A 25559-nucleotide genomic window follows, 5' to 3' on the forward strand; every position below is an offset into this window, starting at 1 on the left:
CCTGGTTCTCGACGGGGTATGGTGTTCGAGGGTGTTGTCAATCAGTATGAAAATGGTATTGGGGCAGTGATTACTACTCCTCAAGGCACACATTTTCCTTTTACAACAAGGGTAACTTTCAAATGCACGAATAATATGGCGGAGTATGAGGCTTGTATTATGGGTTTGGAAGAATGTATTGATCTTAGGATCAAACACCTTGATGTTTATGGTGATTCGGCCCTTGTTGTTAATCAAATTAAGGGTGAATGAGAGAAGAATCAGCCTGGCCTCATCCCGTATAGAGATTATGCGAGGAGGATTTCAACTTTCTTTACTAAGGTTGACTCCCATCATATTCCTCGAGACGAGAATCGGATGGCAGATGCTCTCGCTACGCTTGCTTCCATAATTATAGTGAAGTATTAGAATGAAGTCGTAAATATTATTGTGATGCGCTTAGATAGACCAGCTCACGTGTTCGCAATTGAGGAGGTGAAAGATGATAAGCCATGGTATTCTGATATCAAGTGTTTTCTTCAAAGTCAGACTTACCCACCTGGGGAATCTGTTAAGGATAAAAAGACTTTAAGGAGATTATCTGGCAGTTTTTACCTTAATGGTGATGTGATTTACAAGAGGAGCTTTGACATGGTTTTGCTCAGATGCGTGGATAGACACGAAACAGACCTATTGATGACTGAAGTCCATGAGGGTTCATTTGGTACTCATTCCAATGGACATGCTATGGCTAAAAAGATGTTGAGACCAGGCTACTATTGGATGACAATGGAGTCTGACTGCAGCAAGTACGTGAAAAAATGCCCCAAGTGTCAGATTTATGCGGATAAGATTCATATTCCCCCGACACTTCTGAATGTCATTTTCTCACCATGGCCTTTCTCCATGTGGGGAATTGAAATGATTGGCATGATTGAGCCTAAGGCGTCGAACGGTCACCGTTTTATTCTCGTAGCCATTGATTACTTCACCAAGTGGGTTGAAGTGGCATCGTATGCGAATGTCACTAGGCAGGTGGTTTCGAAGTTTATCAAGAATCAACTCATATGCCGATATGGTATGCCAGACAAGATCATTACTGAAAATAGATCTAACTTGAACAATAAGATGATGAAAGAGCTGTGTAGTGAGTTCAAGATTGCACACCATAATTCTTCTCCCTATAGACCCAAGATGAATGGGGTTGTTGAAGCTGCTAACAAGAACGTCAAGAAAATTATTCAGAAAATGGTTGTTATGTACAAATATTGGCATGAGATGCTGTCATTTGCTTTGCATGGCTATCGTACATCTGTCCGCACTTTAACAGGGGTAACCCCTTTCTCTCTTGTATATGGCATGGAGGTTGTGCTCCCCGTAGAGGTTGAGATCCCATCAATAAGAGTCTTGATAGAAGCCAAGTTGACTGAGGCTTTATGGGTCCAGAGTCATTATGACCAGTTGAATTTGATTGAAGAGAAGAGATCAACAAAGGATGAATAAAGCCTTTGATAAGAAGGTCCAGCCTCGTGTGTTCCGAGAAGGTGACCTCGTGCTCAAGAAAGTCTTGTCTTTCACACCCGATTCTAGGGGCAAGTGGACTCCAAACTATGAAGGTCCATACGTTGTTAAGAGAGCTTTTTTAGGCGGTGCTTTGTTTCTTACAACTATGGATGGGGAAGATTTCACTCGTCCTGTGAATTCAAAAAATACTTCGCCTAAAATAAAAATAGAATAACTCGCTAAGTTGAAAACTCGAAAGTGCGGCTTAGGCAAAAATGAGCGTCTCGGTGGATTGAAAACCCGAAAGGGCGATCCAGGCAAAAGTTAGAGACATAAAAAAATGATGAATATATATCCCGCTAGATTGAGTACCTTACCCTGGGGCAATCTAGGCAAAAATTAGGGATTTGGCAAGTAATTGCATCCTGACAAGACTTTGTTCTACAACCGTTGTCTATCAAAGATTCTCGCTCAGTCATCATCAACTGAAGTTTCGAATACAGCGGATTCAAAGTTGGTGGAGAAACGATGATTATGTTCAATGTAACCCTTTTTCCATGTATATCACCAATTTCAAATTTGTAAAGATCCATGGAGTCTCGCCATTTGCGGACTACCATTCTATTAAATAAATTTGAGCCTTTATCTAATTCTTTGCAATCTTATTTGTTTCTGTTTAACAAATGTTTGCATGTTTTAATTGATGAATATCATTGTTTTAAATAAATAAATTTTCCATAAATAAATTGTTGTAAACAAAATGAACATTCACAATGACTGAAAGGATAGTATGATTTCCAAAGGGGAAGACATTTGTTCATGTTCTGGCATTCTTATATCCTTTTCATCAGCTTTCAGTTGTCTTCCCAGTGAGCACAAAAAGATGGTACATCATCAGCTTCCCAGAGGGTCTGGTATGAGAGGTTTTCTCTGATGGCAGTGGATTGATCTATCTTATTAGATTGTTTTCTCCTAGAAGAATTTGTGGATGTTCATCCAACGCATTCCCGGATAGTTTGTTTGTGCATACATGCCTGTTTCCCCTATAGAGTCTTAGCAATCCATGATTGGTTGTATGGTTTGATCTTTGGATGATTCCTTCTGTTCCAATTTTTGCCTTGATCTTTTAGAGACGTGTATCCCTCTTTATCAGGAACTATCATTTGTGTTTTATCAATTATATGGTTGTCATCCCTTTGTGTGGACTGACCTAAAATCCATTACATATTGATAAAAGTTGATATGTTATTCTACTCACGAGGAGGTTCGTCTTTCCCCAGTATGAGTATAAGTTCCCAGTGGAATAAACATGTGTTCCCTGCATGGCTATCTTTCCAGATAATTGTCTCCTCAGCAGGAAGTTGCCTAGAGCAATTGGTGAAGGGTTTGTCTCCCTTTTCATCCCTAACATGTCGTTTGTTAACAAAGGATTCATTTCCAATTTCCTCAGCCAGGGTAGTTCCTTTGAGAACATTTGTAGCTTATCCCTGGTAGGGTTGTCTGATTCCGAGTTTGATGATTTGTGTCCCCTCTGAGTCTAAAGATTTCTTCTAGCATTGAGAGCTGGTGTTGAAGATGCTTATTTCCTTCCCCAGTGGAGCAAAATGCTATTTCTCCCCTTAGCAGAGTTTCCTCTCCAGCAGATAGAAGGGAGTGTTATGACTGATGTGTATCTGGTTGGTGTTTGTTCCTCACGGAGTTTCACATCATTCCTTGATAAGTTCCCCAATAGAGTTTCTTCTCCGGCGGATCTTATTGTCGTTAGCAACCACCTGTCCCTCAAGAGAGTCAATGGAAACTCCCTGACAAGTTCTTCTGCATCTTCCTTATGTCAGGATTGTTTTTCCCTAGAGACTCCTCTTGTGTAGAATGTTACCTCTCGTAGTTGGAAGTGTTGACTTGTCTATCCCCAGCTGTGGATGATGTCTTCCCACGATTATTCTTCTTCTAGAGATCATCCCCACCGGAGTTGAGGTCTCTATTTTGGTTGTCTTCTTTTGCTACTCCTGAATACATCTTCTTTGGGATAGGATTTGATATCCCTAATGATTTATTTTTCATCCTGCTTGGGTTGTTCCCTAACTGAGTTCTCTAGTAGGCTTTGCCCTTCTTGTTGAGATGTTGTGCCGGGTGTCCATTCGTGATTCCTGGACTTGTTTGTGTTAGATATGTCTGTTTGTCAGCATTAATCATACACATAATCATAGCATTCAGATATTCATGTTGCATTCTTTGCCATATATCTTTGCTTGTTATCCTCTGCTATTGGTGAAATGTTCTTCCCCACGCAGATGTTTGCGTCTGATCTCTCCATATAGAGTCAGCCCCATAGGCATAAAGTGTCTATCTTTCCTTCTTTATTCCCCACTAAGTTATGTCCTCGTGGATGATTATTGTTTCAGTCTCCCCTCAAGTGTGTATTGGTATGGGAATTACTCCCCTGAGTTATATCCTCATCGGGTTGAGTCTTGTTTGATTGTGTCTTTCTAGTTTGTTCCTGGATTGACTGTCCTTTCTTGTTATCCCATGTTGTTCCCTGTGGTTCAGTTGTTCAATTGCTCAGTAACTAGTAATTATTTATCCTTTCCCTAGTGGACTTTGTGGCCTTCTACCGAGTAATAGGTAGTGGTAAGTCCTGTTTCCGTGGTTTTCTGTCCAGTAACTGGTAGATGTAATCCCCTTTTTGTTGGCTATCTTTACCCAGTAACCGATATTGATATTCCTTCATTTTTGAGTATACCACCCAGTAACCGGGGATATATCTCTTGCATAATTGCGTTTGTCAGGAAATTTATCCCTTGCGATTCATCTTTCATTTAACCTTGTTTGGTAATGATTGTTTCTCCTTCTGATTGGTCATCATTTTATACACAGTAACCGGTATCCCGATGTCCTTTCTTTTCGGTCGAATTATCCTTCATTAACCCAGTAACCGGTTGTAGATAATCTTCCATGCGAGTATTTTATCTACGTTATGACGGTAATAGATAATATATCTCATGCGCTCTTCAGTTGAAGTCTTTTTCTTCCCCAGTCGAGTAAGATTCGTATTTCCCTGTGGAATCGAATGGCCATCCTGTAAGTCGAGCTTGCTTTTTCAGCCCTCCTTTCGGATGATGAGTGTCTTGGATATGTTCCTAATTCATGCCTGGTTGGTCACCTATTATATGCCCAGTAACTGGTATCCCTGGTGTTCCTTCCTTCTACTCCCTATTATGACTTTTTATCCCCTGTGGAGTCAGATTTCTCCCTGAGGGTGTTGTTCTCTCATCCAATAACTAATGTTTTGATAACATGTCTCTCTTTGAGTTTATTACACAGTAACTCGTAATATCTTGTTGTTTCTTCCTCAGCTGGGTCCTTTGTAGACGTCTCCGTCTGAGTCCGAATTTTATTTGGTGTATCCTTTGTGGATAGTTTTGTTGTATTGGCATATTCCCTAATACGTGCATCTTTGCGTCAGCTTGAGTCTTTCCATCGATTTATTTTTGGAGAATCCCTTTGTGTCTCCCAGCAATTTTTCAAGTCGTGACCTACTCACACATTTTTACTTTATTTCCCCCCAAAGTCTCTATCTCCCTAGTGAGTGTGTTACTCCTATGGATTTTCAGTTTCTCCAGATTTCTTTTCCTTTGTGGCAATTATTCACCATGAAGATTTTATTTTTACATGCATTTGCATCCTGAGGTCTCTTAGGCATCAAAATTCGTCTCTTTGTTATTATTTAAGCCCATCCTACCTCGTCGAGAGGAAGATTTTAACCTTCATATCTCCGACTATAATGACCTTAAATAGGGGCACCTAATTTTGACCCTAAGATCCCTCATGGCATCATATCATTGCTCAGTGCATTGCCTCAAGGATCATAGCATGTTTAGCTCCTTAACCCTAGGGTTGGGAATTGTGTGAGTGGTTTGAAACCACCAAGCATGCTTGTATTGTATATTAATGCTTTTATTATTTTGATTACTAACCAAAAGCATATAAATATGTTACTAACTCTTTTTGTTTTGAAGCTCAAGTGATCATGTGCTCCAATGCTCCTAGGAGGCTCCTAAGCCCAATGAAATGGCTAGATGAAGATGAGAAAAAGCATGATAATGGTCCACAAAGCTCCTAATCATCATATATGTCTCTCAAGTATCTCAATTTGACAATTTGATCAAGATAACTCCGAGTGTTTGAGGATTGTTTCCCAAGGAAACCCTAATTCAACTGTGTTTTGACAGTACCTTGCCCATGAAGAAACCTCAACCTATGATCAAATTTAATCAAGGGAAGTTCTTTAATTAATCATTTTATGCATATATGAGCCTCTTTGATCATACTCAATCATTTATTCATCAAGATTGGAAGTTTGGCCTTGAAAAGTTGACTAGTCAAGTCATTTGACTAAACTGAGGTCCATTGAAATATAACTTTTGATGTATTTGTCAAATGAAGATAACCCCAAGAGAAACAACGTTCTTAAGAACCATATGAACAACTGTCATGTTCATCAAAAATTTATTTGAAATATGGAAGGTCATCATTCATTTCAAAACATTATAGGCCATTTTGACTGAAACCCTAATTTTGGATCAAATTACCAAGGACATAATTTCATTAATTTTTATGCTTTTGAGGTGAGACCAAATGAATTAGAAAGCTTGAGATGTCTATGTCAAATGTTATGTTGGACAGTATTTCATAATCATAAAATAAATACATGTGATAATACAAAACATTATAGGTCACATTGGACCTAAGTCACTGAATTTGAAAAAGTACGCAACTTCAAATGCCCATAACATTGTCATAAAAAATCCAAATGATGCAAAATTTGAATCTAAATTGATCACCTTGAAAATATATACAACCTTGATGTTGGAGGTTTTCCATTTGAAGCTTGCATCATGAAGACAGAGGGGTTTGATTAGGCTTACTTTTGGTGAAAATTTTCAAATGTGACTTAAACATGTTTTGTACCTAGATTTTCACAACCAGTTTTCATTAATTTCCAAATGCCAAATGATTTTTTGTCCAACATGACTTTTGTTCCTTATTTCAAGGGGTTTTAAACCATTACTCACATTACTTTTTTGGACTTACCATTTAGGAGTTTCGAAGAACTCTTCATTTATGTGCATTTTGGCATTTCATGTTATAACTTGGTATGCAAGCTGATTCCACTTCATGTACACGTCCAAATCCATTCCAAATGAACTCAACACAGTATTTCACCCATCATTAGGCCTCACATGCGCCTGTACAGGCCCATGCATATCCATTTTCAAATGTCATGCACACGAGGGAAGCATGATGCACAGCCAATTTCAGATATAAATAAACTTTCCTTCTCATTCATTCATGAACCTTTTGAAGATCTGAAATGCTGCAGCATTGAAACCGTAGCCATACCAAAGGAATTTTCTAGAAATTTTTCTCACTTTCACGCTTGAAATTCAACATCATTAGTCGATTTTCAAAGCTCAATTCCTTAGCCTATAACCGATTAGATTATGGAAAATTCCCTGTAATCTATAATTACATAGAAGATACCCGATTAGATAATGTGTAACAATAAAAATGGATATTCTGGGGTTGACATATATTAACAGTTCCTGTTATAATGGAAATAGAGAAGGATTCTAAAAAAAGATATAATAATATTGATTTGTTATGTATCAATTTATATCTTTTTTTCTCATTAAGAAAAAATGAAGATTCCTTAATTCTTTCGAAATTTGTAGTTAACGGTTGCTATTTGTCCCGAAATTTTTACTTTTCTTTTGTGACTGAAAAGGTATACGTTAGTTTTTTTATATTCTAATCTATTTTTTTGTATCATTTGGGCGGCATGGCCGAGTGGTAAGGCGGGGGACTGCAAATCCTTTTTCCCTAGTTCAAATCCGGGTGTCGCCTGATCGACAAGATAATAAAAAAAAACTATTCGATTTCCAGTCTACGAAAAAGAAAACTCTTTCTTTTGGGTAATCCATAGTAAAAGAATTTACTAGCCTGTTTTCCAATTGTTTTAGAGAACGAATCGGGACGGGATACAATAAGGATTCAATCCAAGGGAACTAACAGATGCATATAAGAGTATGCAAAGGAATCTATCTTGATTCTTTCTTTTTTACTTAATGAAAGGGGAAATAAAACATAGGGCTTTGTATTCCTACCTATTAGTATGATTCATTACCTTAATACTTCTAAGTATATTTTTTATTTATGCTTCCAATTTGTCAATTCAACTCCAAATCTGATAAGAACTTGCTAGATGTTATAATTGGATGTTTCGCCAATGGTGTTATGACGGAATGGAATCCTTTTTTGACTTTGTACCAGAGATATCACTATTATTATAAAATATTCTCCAATTTTTAGTGAAAAACAAAAACAAAAAGAATTCAAGAAAAATGAGTAAACAATAAAAAAAGAATTAATAAAAGAATTGATTCATATTGATATAGATAGGAGACATAATTGACATGGACATAGTAAGTCTTGCTTGGGCTGCTTTAATGGTAGTTTTTACATTTTCCCTTTCCCTTGTAGTATGGGGAACAAGTGGACTCTAAAGGTATTACTAATTGAGTTAAGGCATCAAACTGTCTCAATTTTTTTCTAGCTGGGGTTCTTCCAGTTTTGAACTATTTTATTAATACTAATTAATGAAATAAATTTTTATTTAAATTTAGAAATTCTATTGTATTCTAGTGGTGTAATATATTCCATGTATATATAATCTTGAAAAAAAAAAAGCTATTTGAATCAAACAAATATTGAAATTGTTGCCATCTTGATATCCCGGGAATCCAGATAATTGGAAACGGATTACTATTCCAAACTTAATTATTTTGAATATTTATATTCAATTTAATCAAATTAAATTTTGGAATACTAAAAAGATTCTTTCTTTTTATTTATTAGTTAGTGGGATTCTGAAAAGAATCGGAAATCTCAAAATGAAAATAAGAAGAATAAAAATTGCGTTGCTTTTTCATTATTTCAGATTGATTGGAACCAATACAAAGAGAATCGATTTAGATGAAATGTGGACGCCATGGAATTGACATTCCATATATATCTATAGATCGATATCCATATATCCATATGAAAAGAAAATGATAGATTGGTTCCTCCATATTCACTATCTTTTTTTAGTAAAACATTATATTTTTATCCTTCCTACCGTAATAGATGATATAGTAGAAACAAATAGATTTTATTTCTTTCTACTTTATGGATTTAATAGAATTCTGCTGGTTGTAACCTTCTTTCATTTTATTTTAAAGAATAAAATTCATTAGTCGTCCAATAACACGTAACACTAATAGCAGTAGAGACATATCCAAGAATGATTGACCTATTCATAAAAACATTCCTTTATTCATTATTCATTTAGTCTTTTTTTTAATATTATCTGGTTGGGGGGTGGAGCACAAATTCACACCAAAGCACAATCTAGTTGACAGACAACTGCCAACTTGATTATTTTTTTATGCCAGTAGGTGTTCCAAAGGTAGGCTTTAAAGTTCCTGGCGATGATGAAGCTTCTTGGATTGACTTATACCATCAACTTTTTTTCGACAGACTACTTTTTTTAGGTCAAGAGGTTGAGAGTGAAATATCAAATCAAGTTTGTGGTATGATGATATATCTCAGTTTAGAGAACAAGTACACAAATTTGTATCTGTTTATAAATTGTCCAGGCGGAGAGGTTCTATCTGGATTGGCCATTTTTGATATTGCAATTTGTAGAAGCAGAAGTACAGACAATATGCGTAGGATTAGCCACTTCAATGGCATCTTTGATTTTGCTAGGAGGCGAAATTACCAAACATCTAGCATTCCCTCACGCTTGGCACCAATGATTCTTATTTGTAGAAAAAAAAAGACTATGCCTACGCCAATATGAAGTAAAAAAAGCATGGCACTCTGAGTTCGATATTCAAAAATAATTTTTTTTATTCAAAACAATTCGATTATATATCGAAAGAGTAGTAGGAAAAAGGGGTATTTAGGATTTTATCTGATCTATTAGAGCCTCTGTTTAGTGTCACGATTTTTTTTACTTATTTGAAAAAAAAAAAGAAACTTTGGGATTGCTGAATCAAAATCTAGACGAAATAAGCAAGCAACGGAATCATCATAGTCTTTAAAATTTAAAAAATATTCTCAAAAAAAGAAAGCTGGTTATTGGATTCTTTCCTGATCTGGGTCTGATCGACCCGGTATATTTTTTTATTTATTTCTTCAATGAAAGGTAAAAAAATGAAAAATTGAAAGTAGAGTCGTATGCTATATAACAAATCGCTTGCCTGTACGACTTTAAATTGAAGTTCTTTTGGATAGCCCTTTTTTAAGTCAAGATTCAGGAAAACCTTATTATACTCTTAGGGTAATGATCCATTAACCTGCTAGTTCTGCTTATGATGGACAATCGGGAGAATGTATGCTGGAAGCACACGAATTACTGTCAATAAAATAGTTATCCATTAAGCGGGAAAAATCCTATTTGAAAGAAAGACAAATTATGCCATAAATTTAGCAATAATGGACTAAGAGGGTCAACTACCCAACTAATATTCATACTTAAATATCGTTACTGTATAGCTAGATTTCATTGTGAAAGACCTATTACTACATATTTCATGGGTAGAGCCCAGAAGTGTGAACTGTACAAGTTCACAATAACATTGATTGAATAAAGATTCAATGAAGGAAGGGGCTCTGGTGTATAGAGAGGACCTCGCCGTTTAACAAGTAATCATAGAAACGATGGAACCCACCATTTCTTTGTTTATTTCTTATTTACTATGGTTTTTGGAATACCTAGTATCTATAGAAGTTATTATTTAGAGTTGAAATACTTAGACTTAGAAAAAACAAAAAAATAGTGGTTGGGAAGGTTATAGTAGCAAAAGCCATTGGAATTTTTATTTTATACATTGGAAGAATCCATGTTGTTAGTAATATACTAGAAAGGAGACCCACAATGTTCGCAAATATTCATTTTGGGTCGGAAAAATTGCTTAAAATTGAGTCCATGGCAAGTTTCGCATTGAACCCATTAACGAGCTAATTTTTCCATACAGTTGGGATTGCTATAATCTATTGGAACAAAAGTACTCTTCTCTCTATTTCTACGATATCTCTCACATATATCCTTTATATTAGTATTAGTCTCATATATATCATCTGGATCGTATATACCATACATATCATTTGTATCATTTGTATCTGATATATCATTTGTATCATTTATATCTAATATGAAAAATGGATCGTATATCTCATTTGTATCATTTGTATCGGATATATCAAATGGATCATATATCGCATTTGTATCATTTGTATCATTTGTATCTAATATATCATTTGTATCATTTGTGCTCCTTATTAAAATTATAATAGTATTTTGGACCTTATTGCAAATGTCACTATTAAAGTCAATATCCTCACAGATTTGAGAACGAAGATAACTCTCAATGCAACGATTAATGTTATTAGTCCATTTATATTTAGTAATATTAGTATCATTAGTATCATAAGCATAAGATATGTCATATATATTTCTATTAGTATCCCTAATTGAAAAAAATTTATGAGATAGTAAATTATCTATGTTGCTGACATCTGCTAAAGAATCAGCATGACTATAACTAGAATTTTCACTATTGTTCTTCCAGCTATCAATGTTATTATCCATATCAGTTAAACTAGATGGGTATTCACTTACACCGTTATTTTCAATAGGACCAAAACTATCTATTGATTTACTTAACTAGAATTTTCACTATTGTTCTTCCAGCTATCAATGTTATTATCCATATCAGTTAAACTAGATGGGTATTCACTTACACCGTTATTTTCAATAGGACCAAAACTATCTATTGATTTACTTAACCCCTATTAAAGATCATTGAATTGAACCACTTTCTTTGCATAGATCTTTCTTTTTTTCCTCCATTTACATGAAAATATTATAGATGAATGAAAATATTATAGATGAATAGAATAGTCATTGGATGATAATTTTTTTTAGAATAGTTATCAAATTCGATTTTCAATTAGTATATTTTATAAATATACTAATTGAAAATAAGTAAAAAAGCTCATAGGGTCTACGGTATTTATGGATAAACTTTATTTATTGACTTTTTCCTAATATGTAGGTTGAGCAACTTTAGATGAACAATATATCCCCTCCCCTAGAAACGTATAAGAAGCATTTTTATGCCTTCATGAAGAAAACCGGTGATATCATAACCGGGGGACGGAAGGATTCGAACCTATTACTAACGGGACCCAATCGCCCGCCCCTTATATATAAGAAGCCTTTTTATGCCTTCATGAAGAAAACCGGTGATATCATCAATCGGTTTCCCCTGGGACGGAAGGATTCGAACCTCCGAATCACAAGACCAAAACCCACCGCCTTACCGCTTGGCCACGCCCCATTTTCTATTCTATATATTATCTATTGTAATATAAATAGAAAATAAAATAAACCTTTATTTTTTGTATTATACTTTTATATTTCATTTTGAATATAAAAGTATAATACAAAAAAAGTGGATAATAATAAATTATATATATATAATAAATCATATCATATATATAATAATATATATAATAAGAAGATAATAAAAAAAATAAAAATACAATTCATTTTCTTAAAGAACAACATTTATATTCAAGTAGTTTTTTCTTGGGGAAATTACCTGAAGCTTATGCTTTTTTGAATCGAATTGTAGATTTTATGCCAGTAATACCCTTACTCTTTTTTCTCTTAGCTTTTGTTTGGCAAGTTGCTGTAAGTTTTCGATAAGATATTTAATTTGAATAATGTCCTAAAAAAAGTCAAAATTTATTAGAAAACTCAAATTTGAAGATTTTTAAAGATCAGATAAGTCTTACAGTGTGAATCCGTGATTACAAATCTTGCAATTTTTGGATAGACAATAAAAATATGGATCATCTCATCATTTCCTTTTTTTCCATTAAAAAATAAAAATTCTATTATTCGATTTGAGTCTACCAACAATACGTGGATCTTGATTGTAGATATGAAATACAATTTTTGGTAATGGTAAAAAAGGCTCAACTCTTACTACAAACCAATTTCTTAAGTTTTTTTGAAGTAACTTCATTTCTTATAAACTGAGTCTCAAAGGAAACATAATAAGAAATATAAGAGAATCTATTCTCTTTCTCTGTCGTTTTTTTTAATTATCTTGGAGATTTTATAATGCTTACTCTAAAACTATTTGTTTACACGATAGTGATATTCTTTGTTTCTCTTTTCATCTTCGGATTCCTATCTAATGATCTGGGACGTAATCCTGGACGTGAAGAATAAGAAAATCTTTTTTCTTACTTGTCCTGGATTTTGAAATATTTTTCGTTTTTCTATCTATTTTTCAAAAAGAACTAGTTAAAAATGAAAGAAACAGGGAATAATAAAAAAAAAATTCCATAAGTTCAAAAGAAAAAAATGCCAAATCATCAATAAACGGAAAGAGAGGGATTCGAACCCTCGGTACAAAAATGCGTACAACGGATTAGCAATCCAACGCTTTAGTCCATTCAGCCATCTCTCCCCAATTCAAAAAATGAAATGATTATGCTTATGATACCTCGCATAAACATAAAGAACAAAAAGTAGGGCTCGAAAAAAGTCTTCTATATATCTTATTTGATATTGATCTTCATTTGATATATCTTATCTATCTTTTTTTTTCTATTTGATTATAATTTTATTTCATTACTATTCATAATTCTATATTAACTCATAAATATAGATTCAAATATATATTCATTCTATATATACTAAATAGATAATCTAAATCTATAATTTTTTATTTTCTTTTTTAGTTTGTTTTTTTATCCAACCAGAGTCCAGCTAGGTACTGGCACAACTCTTTTTTCCCATGAATCCTGGATAAGAATGATTTATTTTTCTGTATCAGATTTGAAACTTGTAATTAATTCAAAAATTTAAATATGATCAAACAAAAATAAAAATCACTTTGTGATCGTATATCCCACGAATGAATCAGGTAACGTATCTAAAAAAAGAAATAGAACTATGGATTCTTGCTTGCATAATGTATTTTTGTGTTATGAATTTAGTTTAGTAATTTTGTCGAGATCTATCTGTCAAAATACCTTCAACGAAATCAAAAAATGAGATTTGCCCCCTTTTCTAAATTTCATTAGGGGGCCCTTTACGAAACATGGAAAAACTCTATTTCTCATAAAATTATGCACCTATTTCATAATTATGACTGATTCCCTTGTTGGACAAAAGATCCTTTTATATACAATAATGGTATTGTAGCGGGTATAGTTTAGTGGTAAAAGTGCGATTCGTTCTATTGATCCTGAATAGTTAAGGGGTCCCTTGCGTGATTCATATCACGATCAAAAACTGTATTTCTTACTTAAAGGGATTTAATCCTTTATACCTCTCAACGAGCAATTCGAGGAATAATATACATTATTGTAATTTGTATACAATTTAGAATTGATTCTAAAATTATGAAACATAAGTCTTTGCAATTGGATCAAGAATCCCTATTTTTGAATATAAGTAAAGGATCCAGGGAGAAAGATATCTAATTTTTTTTTCCAATCGTAACTAAATCTTCCCATTTTTTTATTTGTTTTGTATAGGAGAGAGTGAAGCAAAATAGCTATTAAACTATTTTTTTAGTTTACTAGAAACATCAACATATTTTTTTAGCTCGACGGAAATTTTATTCTTTTCCTAAAGATTCTATCAAATAGAAATAGAGAACGAAGTAACTAGAAAAAAAAAGAGATTGTTCAAATCCTCGTTTTCTATAGGGATCATCTAAAAAGCAACATTAATTGTATTCATACCGAAAGGTTGACATAAATGTTATGGGTGATTTTTTTTAATGTATTCCATCTATCTCTTAAATTATTCTGTAAAGGAGCTGAATGGAACAAAAGTTTCACGTTCGGTTTTGAATTAGAGACGTTCATTCATAAACGTCGACTATAACCCTTAGCCTTCCAAGCTAATGATGCGGGTTCGATTCCCGCTACCCGCTTATATTCGATTTCTCTATGTATATTCTATTTTTTTAGTAAATTTCTTTATTTAGTTATGAATATTCAATTTGAATTATTTAGTCTTATTTTATTTAGAATAATTATTATTTCGATATTCGGATAGATAAAGTATTTTATAGAATTCTTATTTTTCTTTCCCTTGAAATTTTCGTGAAAAGGGAAAGAAAAAAAGAAAAGCGTCCATTGTCTAATGGATAGGACAGAGGTCTTCTAAACCTTTGGTATAGGTTCAAATCCTATTGGATGCAAATTTATTACATATTGAATTTATTGCATATATATTACTTGAACTCGTATATTTCTAAAACTATATTGTAAATTTCTTATCTTGATTATTCTTTTTTAAATTTTAAATATTGAAACAAACTAATTATCTAAATTATAAAGGTATGAAATTTGGGATCAATTTTTTTCTACTTGTTCCTGAATAGGTTCCTTCAAAATGGCTTTTGCTTCCCCAGTGAATGTCTTGGTAGAAGATATGATTTCGTTGAATTTAGGTTTCTTCGTTTTTAAATAAGCCCGTGACTCAACGATTAATTTCCTTACCTGTGCAATTTCTACTGAATCAAGATAACTATTCGTTCCAGTTTAAATAGTTATTATCTGTTCTTCCACAGTAAGAGGAGCTGATTGGGATTGTTTAAGCAACTCGCGCAATCGTTGACCTCTTGCCAATTGATTTTGCGTAGCTTTATCGAGATCGGAAGAGAATTGTGCAAAAGCTTCTAATTCTGCGAATTGTGCTAATTCCAATTTTAATTTACCAGCTACTTGTTTCATGGCTTTTATTTGAGCCGCCGATCCAACTCTGGAAACGGAAATACCCACATTAATTGCGGGTCTGATCCCAGCATTGAATAAATCGACAGATAAGAATATTTGACCATCTGTAATGGAAATGACATTAGTAGGAATATAAGCTGAAACATCTCCGGATTGGGTCTCAATTATTGGTAAAGCAGTCATACTTCCTTCACCTAACTGAGAACTTAATTTAGCGGCTCTTTCCAAAAGACACGAATGTAAATAAAAAACATCTCCAGGATAAGCTTCGCGGCCTGGTGGTCTTTGTAATAGAAGAGACATTTGGCGATAAGCCTGTGTTTGTTTGGAGGGATCATCATAAATAATTAAAGTGTGACGTTCACGGTACATAAAATATCCAGCCAGAGCTGCTCCTGTATAAGGCGCGAGGTATTGTAATGTAGCTGGGGAATTTGCTGTTTCAACCACTATAATAGTGTATTCCATTTCTCCTCTTTCTTGTAAAGTAGTTACTACTTGAGCCACAGAAGATGCTTTTTGACCAATAGCTACATAAACACATACTACATTTTGTCCCTATTGATTTAGAATCGTATCTGTAGCTACTTCTGTTTTACCTGTTTGTTTGTCCCCAATAATCAATTCTCGCTGGCCACGCTCTATAGGGATCATAAAATCAATAACAATAAGTCCTGTTTGAAGAGGCTCATACACGAAACGTCTGAAAATAATACCGGGAGTGGGAGATTCAATTAACCGATATTCCGAAGTTGAAATTTCTCCTTGACCGTCAATAGGTTTAGCTAGGGCATTTACAACACGACCCAAATAACCCTCACTTACTGGTGACTGAGCAATTCTTCCTGTTGCTTTTACGGAACTTCCCTCTTGTATCATCAAACCATCACCCATTAATACAACACCAACATTTTTTGATTCCAAATTCAAAGCAATGCCTACGGTACCGTCTTTAAATTCTACTAATTCACCTGCCATTATGTCATCAAGACCATAAATACGAGCAATGGCATCTCCTACTTGAAGTACGGTACCTGTATTTACAATTTTTACTTCGGTATTATATTGCTCAATACGTTTACGGATAATTTGACTAATTTCATCTGCACGACTGGTTACCATGAATATTTCTAAATTTCATTCTTTTTCGAGTAAAGAGGAGTCAACACCTTGAAGGTTTCGTGGATTAAAGAGCTTCAATTAAGAGGTATACCTTCAAACTTTTTGGATCTAGAACTTGCAATTCAATGTGATATCCTTGTGTTTGTATGGTTTTCTGAAGTCTTCACACTTGAGGAGAGCCAATGGTGGTTTCAATTTTCCATTTCGTGCACTTTCATTTTGAACACCATGATCTTCCACTTCACATTTCTCTCAATATAGGAAGAGTGAGGAAGATCCATGGATACAGTGGTGATCTCCCTCACACAAGCTTCATTTCCATGTCCTTACTTTTCATTTTTGTTAAACTTTTTTTCTCTGCAAACTGGTGGCCAGATTCCGCTGGTTCGCCGGAGAAGACGGTGGTTTCCATCTGAGCCATCTATCCATGAGATGTCATTTAATGAATTGTATCACGCGACTGTGGTTTTTTCCATTATTTCTATTTTCTTTTAATTTTAGTTAACTCCTTTTATTTTCAAAATTCATAAAAAAATTATTTGAAGTCAGAAAAATATGAGACCAATTCCAAAAATTTTCTTGAAAAATCTAGTTTCATATTTTGATTTTTAAATATTTTTTTGACTTCATTTAATATTTTTTGTAAATAATTTAGTTTTTAAAAGTTTTAATTCATTCTAAAATACTTTCTGATATTTGAAAAAATCAAAAATACTTTCCTAGCATTTATGGATCATGATAAGTCAATGAAAAATAGTCTCATCAATTTCTTATTTGATTTGAGATTTATTTGAGATTTTAATCCATTTTGTGCTATTTTTTAATTGTTTTTAATTGTTTTTAATTGCTTTCTGATTTCAAAAATTGTTGAGAAAATTATTCAAAGCTTGTTTGACCATGTTAGACCTATGAGAATTTAATTGGACTTGTTGAAGTTGATTTGAATTGAATTTGAGGTTTGACTTTATTTGTTTATTTTATTTGCATTTTATTTTAATTCAAAAAAATACCAAAAAAATTATTGTTGACTTGTTGACTTGTAATCTTCAATTTTTTTTCTGTTTGGTGTTGATTGATGTTGGTTTGATCCACATTTGATCATTTGGTTTTGATTGATGTATTCTTTTCCCCTCCCTTTCATCTTCATCCCTTTCTTTCCATCAATGGCCAATGAGTTAAGTTATTATGGTTGATCTTGACAAATGAGAAGTTTAACCTTACCCTCCCTTTCATCTTCATCCCTTTCTTTCAATCAATGGCAAATGAGTTAAGTTCTTATGGTTGATCTTGACAAATGAGAGGTTTAACCTTCTTTGATACAATACAAGGCCCTTCCCCTTTTGTTTTGGCATGGCAAGTTTAGGGGGCTTGGCTTAATAATCATGATCTCTAACTTGTGTTATTTGCCTATATTTTTATGGGCCAGCCTCAGATAGGTGAGACTACTACATTAGTCCATTTACGATTGCTTAACATAGTGCTACATTGTCTTATGACAAGCTAACAAAACCTCCACTAATTACTTACTTTAATTTGAGCATTTAATTTCTTGCCCTTTACTTTTAATGTCATTTATTTCTCACTCATTTGTGTCATTTTTCTTTTGCTCATTTGTGCTCATTATTGTATATAAATATGTTGATATCTTGTGTTTGTTTTGTGAGAACCAAATGCAAATGGAGAAAGGACTTAGAATTAGGACTTACCTATGCTTAAAGGAGTTCAAGAGCAACTAGGCCTCATGCCTTTAGAATGATAAATTGGTTGAAGAGCAACTAGGTCTCATGCCTTTAGAATTCTAAAATCCAAAGTTGGCTTTAAAGGACTTCTCATCCAAACTTATTCTTTGTCCATTCCCCTTATTGTGTTATGAAATTTTTGATGTTTTCTCTTGTGTGATAGGGATCCTATCTTGAGATTGTGAAAAGAGAACCATTGTCATGAGTAGCCAAGTTAAGAGACAAGCCAAATGGAGATCCTAGGAGCTTGAGTTCAATTTGTTTGATTGCTTGCTTGTGTGCTAAGTCCAAAGGAAAGGAGCATCTTGAGTCATCTCTATGACTTCAAGAATAGGAACTCCAAGGGTTTATCTTTTCTCTCTTATCTTTGTATGCTTTAGGGCTAGCCCTTCTCTTCTTCTTCCCACTCTAACCAAGCCAAAATCTTTTCTTCAAACTTTGATTTTATTTCAAAAATTAGAAACCTAGGCCTTATGCCTTTGACTTTTCAAAACTATTTTCATTAATACTCATTGTGAATAAATCTTAATCTAACTTTGACTTCATTTTACAAATAAATATAACTTGTAAATATAACTCACATCAAGTTGTTTGTGTGGTTACAATGGCCATCTTATTAAAACCTTTTCAAAAACATTAGTCATAGGTTTGAGTTATCATGGTGGTTGATGTAAACCTCACCTCATCCTTAGTGGTTGGATTATAAGTCTTCCATGCTTATTATAGGGTTAACCCATCACTAGCATGTTGAAGCCTTCCTCACATGGTGGATTGTTGGTTTAGTTTGAGTTTTCTCCCTTTGATAACAAAAGACCTTAAGGCTTTTGATCAAATCAATCCACCAATCTTTTGAGATATTTACCCCGAACTACGAGGTTTTGATCCTACCTTTGTGATGGTACGTAGGAAATGGGTTCACCCATTCAAATAAAAAAATTTGTAAATATAATCTATTCTCTTATCATCCCTCCAATCTTTTGTACAAATCATTTCACAAATACCAACCTATAACACATATCTGCAAAATGTGTTCCCTTAGAGTACTAAGGATGTTTTGGGTGCGTAAAACCTTCCCATTTCATAACCAACCCCCTTATCTAGATCTCTGACATTTTTATTAGTTTTTGATTTTAAAAACTTCTTACCTTGGCTTTTGTTCTCTTTTTAGCCTTTCCTTTGGACAAATAAAAGAGCGGTGGTGACTCGAATTGTATGTTGACTTTTGGTTTAGTCAATAAACATAAAGGTAACGAAAACCCTGCTACAGTCGTGCTACAAATTTCAAAATGGGTGCATTGATTTTTACAAAATTTAAATTTGAAAGGCACAAAGGCCTAAAATGGTTTGAATGAGTTAGTTCTTTTTGGCTTTTTGGAAGTTTAAGTCAAGTATTGTTAAGTTCATTTACATGCTTGATTTAAGAAAATGGGTTTGAAAATGCAATGGCGTAAGGCCAAAGTTTTTATCTTTTTGTAAAAATGGTCAAAGTTTAGAACAAAAATAGTTCACACAAAGAAGATTTTGAAAATGGAGGGAGAGATTTTAAAATTAAAGAAATGGGGAGAAGATGAAGAGACTACCCTATGCACAAAATTTAAAAGTTTAGCGTTGAAAAGATTTGACCAAATGGGTAGCAAACCAATAGACAAATATGTCAATAGAAACCCAGAATTCCCTTGGACTCTTAGAATTGAGTAACACACAAATGCAGAATTATATTATCTTGAAGAGCAAGGCATCAATTAAAGATGGTCTCATCCAAGCTTATTCATTCCATGATCTTCTTCAAAAATAGCCCATGTAACAGATGAATTCCATAAGTCACGGGTTCAAAATAACAGCTTCACAATGATCATGTTGCAGATGAATCTTAGAGAGATCTTCAAAGATGTATCAGATGAAGTTCAAATTGCAAGCACTTGGTTCTTCAACAAGTTGGCACTGGCCAAGTCCTTTAGCTTAGGGAAGTTGCCTAAAATTTAAGTCCTTTGCTCAAGATCAAACCAATAGCCCACTCAAAGGTTTTTTAGGGTTTTTGTTGTTATTTTGTACATTAATGTTCAAAGACCACACAAACAAACAAAGTAACACAAACAAAGCATCTCACACAATATGGTCCAAATGGACAATGTGAAAATTACATTAACATAAACAATTAGAATGATATGCACAATGGCAAATGAAATAAAGATCTAAAGGTAAATTGCTTAAAGTAAAAGTTTGAAATTAAAAGTTAATGGTTAGTAAGTTAGAAGTTAGTTTTGTTTTGCTTTTCATTTTAAGACATTCTTTGGAGAACACTCAACCCACTTATCACAAGCATGGATCCTTGAACCAAAACATCTTCCAAAGGAAGGAAAGAAGGCCAAGTTTCCACACAATACCATGAAAGAGGGGAGACATACAATTTCACTAACTAGAATGCTTATGCCTTTTGTGTCACAAATTTAGCGCTATGTTAGACAATCATAATTGGACTTATATAGAAGTCACAGCTATTTGGAGCCGGGCAAAAGAGTTTTGGAGTTAATGCATGTAGGAGACATAGTATTATGAACTATGCTCATGAAACATACCACACACACAAAAATATGCAAACCGTGTGACCTAATCTCATCCATACTCATGTCAATTTTTCAATCAACTAGCATTAGAACTTTGAGATGTCATAGGCCAAAAGGAAATGAATGAATGAAGAAAGGGAATTAGATGAAGAGGGAAGGGGAAAAATGAGATCACAAATTGGTCAAAGGAGGACTTTTATTAAATTAATATCATTCATTCATTTTGGGAGATGGAATGTACATTCCATCAATTCCCTAAATCCAATGATAATAACTTGACAAAGTCAAATCAACCTTGACCAAGACCCAACAACAACCAATCAAACTCAAATAAGTCAATACAAATGGTCAACAAAATTAAATTGGCATTTATTCAACTAAAAATAATAAAATAATGCATTTAATTCAAATATGTTTTGTCCAATTCCTAAAATCTCATCAAAACACCAAAGAAATGGCCATGAGATTTATCATAGGTCAAACAAGGTCAAAGGACCTTGGAGAAAAAATTTCATAATTTTAGGACATTTAAAAATATTTTTAAAAAATTAAAAATAAATGAAAAATCAATTAATTCATGAAAAATATTAATAATGATCCAAAAAAAATTTTAATTCAGAATATTAAAAAGAAAATTATTTTAAATTTTTTGGTGAAAGTCCCATATTTTTTGGATCAATATTGAATTTAATATGAATTATTGAAAAAATGCAATTAAAATAAAAAATCATAAAATGTAAATTACGTGGACCATCAAATCTCCCTCATTAATTGAGGTGGCAGATCTGATGATCCAAAACGCGCGCTCCACATGTTCTCTAGTCAACCGCGTGGAAAATGAGGTCATCACAAGGGGCGATCAAGATTAGAACATGAGACATGGATCCTATGGTTCAGAGGTTGGCCAAGTCATCGCCGGAGCCAGAGCTCCGGTAATCTTCTCCGGTGAACCTCACCGGATTGGTCAATATAAACCATCACCAAAAAAAAAACAAGGACATAATCTTAAAGAGAAAATGGCATTGAGCTCGAATTTGACCTCCAATTACTCCAATTCCAAATATATTAAGAGATATGTGGAATTGAAATTTGAGGTACATGAATTGAGTTGCTTCGATTTGACCTCAAAGCAACTCAATCTTCTTGCCTACATTGGTAGGACTTTAGACAACAAAAGAATCAATGGAATTGAGCAAGAATTTGAGAGAATCAAAGAGTTTAAAATTTCTAAAAATTACCTTCAATGGAGGTCTGAACTTGATGGATCTTGAGCTTGCTTGCACTTGGACTCACTTTACTTGCTTGCAGGAAGAGAATGGAAAGGTTTAGAAGCAATGGATTCCTGGATAATTGAATTCCAAAACAGTGGTGATTCAAGCTCAAATTCAAAAGAATTTATCAGGTTTATCCTATGAGAGTGAAGGGTTTTCAATGGGGAATCAAAGCTGGCGCAATGGTGTCGTTATTTCTGAGCAATTGAAGCTCTATTTATAGATGAATCAAGTGATATTTGCACACTCACTTCCACTTTCCAAAATTGGAAAATGATGATGCAATGGTGCATGGGCATGCATAGGCCCATGAAATGATAGCTGAAAGTCCAAAATTGCATATCAGATGGTTTGAAGTTAGCTTAGATTGCAAGGCACATGTACATTGATGTTTGAAGATTGATCCATGCCATATGATATCAGCCTATTTAAGCCATGTGTAGCCTATCCATTTCTCATCCAAAATGAATGAATTTGATCTCTTTGGAAAGGTGAGATCAAGAGGAACAAGCTTGATGTTGAACACTTTTTCATTTGGAACTTGGAACTTGGAGAAATTTGAGGTGGAAGTTTGGAAAAATTTGACATATCAAAATTTTTCTAAGTGTCAAGCCATATGTCTCAATATTCTACCTTGCTTAACTTTTTGTAGGAGCTTCAAATGAGAAACGTGTCTTCATCAAAGTTGTAGCTCTCTCAAAGACCTTAAAAATGGTCACCAATTTCATGTCATTTGGATTTTAAATGATAGAGTTATGCATTTTTGAAGTTTGGAAAAATCACTTGATCAATGGTATAGGTCAAAAGTGACCTATAATGTAACCTCATATCACATGCTCAAAAAAGTTGAATTAGCTCCCACTCCAAACATCAAAGTTGAAGCAGACACATTTAACTTGATTTTGAAACCTGTAAATATTTCATCTCTTAATAATTGAGCAAGTTATGGCATTGGGAAGGTGACTTTCAAATTAGGGTTTAGACAAAATGACCTATAATGTTTCAACATAGATAATGATTTTCCAAGAAAAAATAGCTCTAGGTCTCAACATGAAGGTTGTTTGGAATGTCATTTAGAGTAAGTTTTCTCTTGGAATAATTTTCATATGGTGAAAATTGTAGGATATAGGGTCTAGGGAGACCCAGTTTTGATCAGATGAATTCATCTGGCCAACCACCATCAACCAACTTTCTAATTTCAAAAAAAATGGTGAATTGATTGGTCCAAAAGCCTTAAGGTCTTTTGTTATGCAAGGGAGAAAACTCAACCTAAAACCACAAATCCACCATGTTAGGATATCTTCAACATGCTAGTGAGGGGTTAACCCTATAATAAGCATGGAAGACTCATTGTCCATCACTAAGGATATATGTGAGTATTATATCAACCTCAAGGATAACTCAAACCTAATAGCTATTGTTTATGAAAAGCTTTGGTAAGAGGTGGCCATTGAAACCACAAAAAACATTTGAGTGAGTTGTATTTACCAATGAAAAGTATTTACAAAGTAAGGTCAAAGTTGACTTATAATTCAATTCCAAATAAGTGTTATGAAAAGAAAGTTTGAAAGAAAAAATCAAAAGCATAATTCTTAGGTTTCTAATGTTGAAAACAAATGTTAATGTTTGCACAAAAGTTTTGGCTTGGGTTAGAGTGGAGGGAAGAAGAAGAATGGCTATGTCCTAAACACACAAGAGGTGAAGGAAGAGAAATAAAACCAAAATTGGAGTTCCCTTCTTAAGATCATAGTGATGATCCAAGTAGCTTCTATCCTTTGGAATAAGCAAGCAAATACTCAAGCAATCAAGCATAAAATCAAACAAGCTTCTAGGAATCTTCCAATGGCTTTTGTATCTCTCACTTTAGATGTTCATGACAATGGTTCTTCAATTAGGCTCAAGTTGGAATCCCTAGCACAAGAAACACACACATCAAAAAGTTCTATAATGCAAACAAAGAATGGACCAGAGTGACTTTAGAGATTAGGTCCTTTCAATTCATCTTCTACATTAAGCATTCTAAAGTCACGAGGCCTAGTTGCTCTTTGACATTTATATCACTCTAAAGCAATGAGGCCTAGTTGCTCTTTGACTCCATTTTGCATAGGGGATGTCCTAAAGTCTAAGTCCTTTTGTCCATTTGCATTTGGTTCACAACAATCAAAACAAAACACAAGCACAATAGTATATGTACAATTATGTGCTCAAGTGAGCAAAAGGCAAATTGCATTAACATAAACATGAGCTCAAGTGAGCAAAGGGCAAAAGCAAATGAATAATATGTACAAGATATTAAATTACACAAAGTAAATTGCAAGAATTAAATGACTTGAATTAAAAGTTAAGGGTCAATAGTTAGTGTTAGTGTGCCATAAGGCAATTTAGCCCTATGTTAAGCAATCGTAAGTGGACTAATGTAGTAGTCACACCTATTTGAGGCAGGTCAATAAAAATATAGGCAACAAAGACAAGTTAGAGACCTTGATTAGTGAACCAAGCTCCTACAACTTGCCATGTCAAAAGAAAATGAGAATGATCTTGTATTAATTTAGGTTTTTTTTTTGATTAAGGAGCAACCTATCCTTAATGCAAAGCCATTCACTTGATCTTTGATCAAGATGAATTAGATTTGAATCAAGGAAGGTTAAACCTCCTATACATCAAGGCTAACCACCAATCTTTAACTCATTGATAAAAAAGAAAAAGATGAAGAAGAAGATGAATAAGAATGTACATTAATGGAATTCAAATGAAGTAAGCAAATTGCATTGACCAAAGACAAATGGAATCAAGGTCAAACAATAGTAAACAGAAGCAAAATGAAACTTAGAAGTCAAGAAACAAATAAAATATTTTTGGTATTTTTCAAAATTAAAATAATACTTGAATTAAAATAATCAATTAAAGGTCAAACTTCAAATCCATTTCAAATCAACTTTGAAAAGTCCAAATGGATCATCCTAAGTTCAACAAGGTCAAACAAAGTTTGACAAAAAATTTCAGCATTTTTAGAAACCAGAAACTATTTTTAATCAATTAAAAATGAATAAAAAATAACCTAATTGAACTAAAATCTAAAATAAATCTCAAATAAATTAATAAATTGATGAGAATATTTTTCATGGATCCATCATCATTCAAAGGGGTTAAGAAAATATTTTTGCATTTTTTGAATATTGGAAACTATTTAAAATGAATTAAAAATAACCAGAAAAGAGAAAATTCACAAAAAAATAAAAAATATTAAAAATCATTTTTAGAAACTAGAAATTAAAAGGGAAATAATGCAATTGGTCCCATATTTTTTGGAATTAAAATGAAAGAGTTATGATTTTTTGAAATAAAAATGAAATAAAATAAATAAAATGGATTAAATCAGAAATTAGGAAAAAACCACGTGCGTTGGATGAGATCTCGTTAATTGACCCGGCACATCTAATGGTCCACAGGCGCGCGCTCACCATGAGTCCAAGTCAATGAGAAACATCCAGCATTAAATAAAG

At 33.6% G+C, this 25559-nt stretch overlaps 1 protein-coding gene, 2 non-coding genes and 1 pseudogene across 3 annotated transcripts; 2 read left to right on the forward strand and 2 right to left on the reverse strand.

Moving 5' to 3' along the window:
* Nucleotides 1-7315: 7315 nt before the first annotated feature.
* Nucleotides 7316-7386, forward strand: TRNAC-GCA (transfer RNA cysteine (anticodon GCA)). Its single transcript has one exon. It is a non-coding gene; the product is annotated as a tRNA-Cys (tRNA).
* Nucleotides 7387-10540: 3154 nt separating this feature from the next.
* Nucleotides 10541-11179, reverse strand: LOC127090578 (acetyl-coenzyme A carboxylase carboxyl transferase subunit beta, chloroplastic-like). Its single transcript, XM_051029406.1, has one exon. It carries the CDS (start codon nt 11177-11179, stop codon nt 10541-10543), a length of 639 nt encoding a protein of 212 aa, XP_050885363.1.
* A 3571-nt stretch (nt 11180-14750) lies between these two features.
* TRNAR-UCU (transfer RNA arginine (anticodon UCU)) lies at nt 14751-14822 on the forward strand. The gene has a single exon. It is a non-coding gene; the product is annotated as a tRNA-Arg (tRNA).
* Nucleotides 14823-15031: 209 nt separating this feature from the next.
* Nucleotides 15032-16490, reverse strand: LOC127098692 (ATP synthase subunit alpha, chloroplastic-like; annotated as a pseudogene).
* Between the last annotated feature and the right edge of the window lie 9069 nt (nt 16491-25559).

This window comes from Lathyrus oleraceus, chromosome 1 (genome assembly GCF_024323335.1).
Source record: "Lathyrus oleraceus cultivar Zhongwan6 chromosome 1, CAAS_Psat_ZW6_1.0, whole genome shotgun sequence".
Taxonomy (NCBI): Eukaryota; Viridiplantae; Streptophyta; class Magnoliopsida; order Fabales; family Fabaceae; genus Lathyrus; species Lathyrus oleraceus.

Excerpts from the sequence above, each read along its gene's own strand:
- LOC127090578 (XM_051029406.1), bottom strand. The coding sequence starts at position 11,179 with ATGGATAATAACATTGATAGCTGGAAGAACAATAGTGAAAATTCTAGT.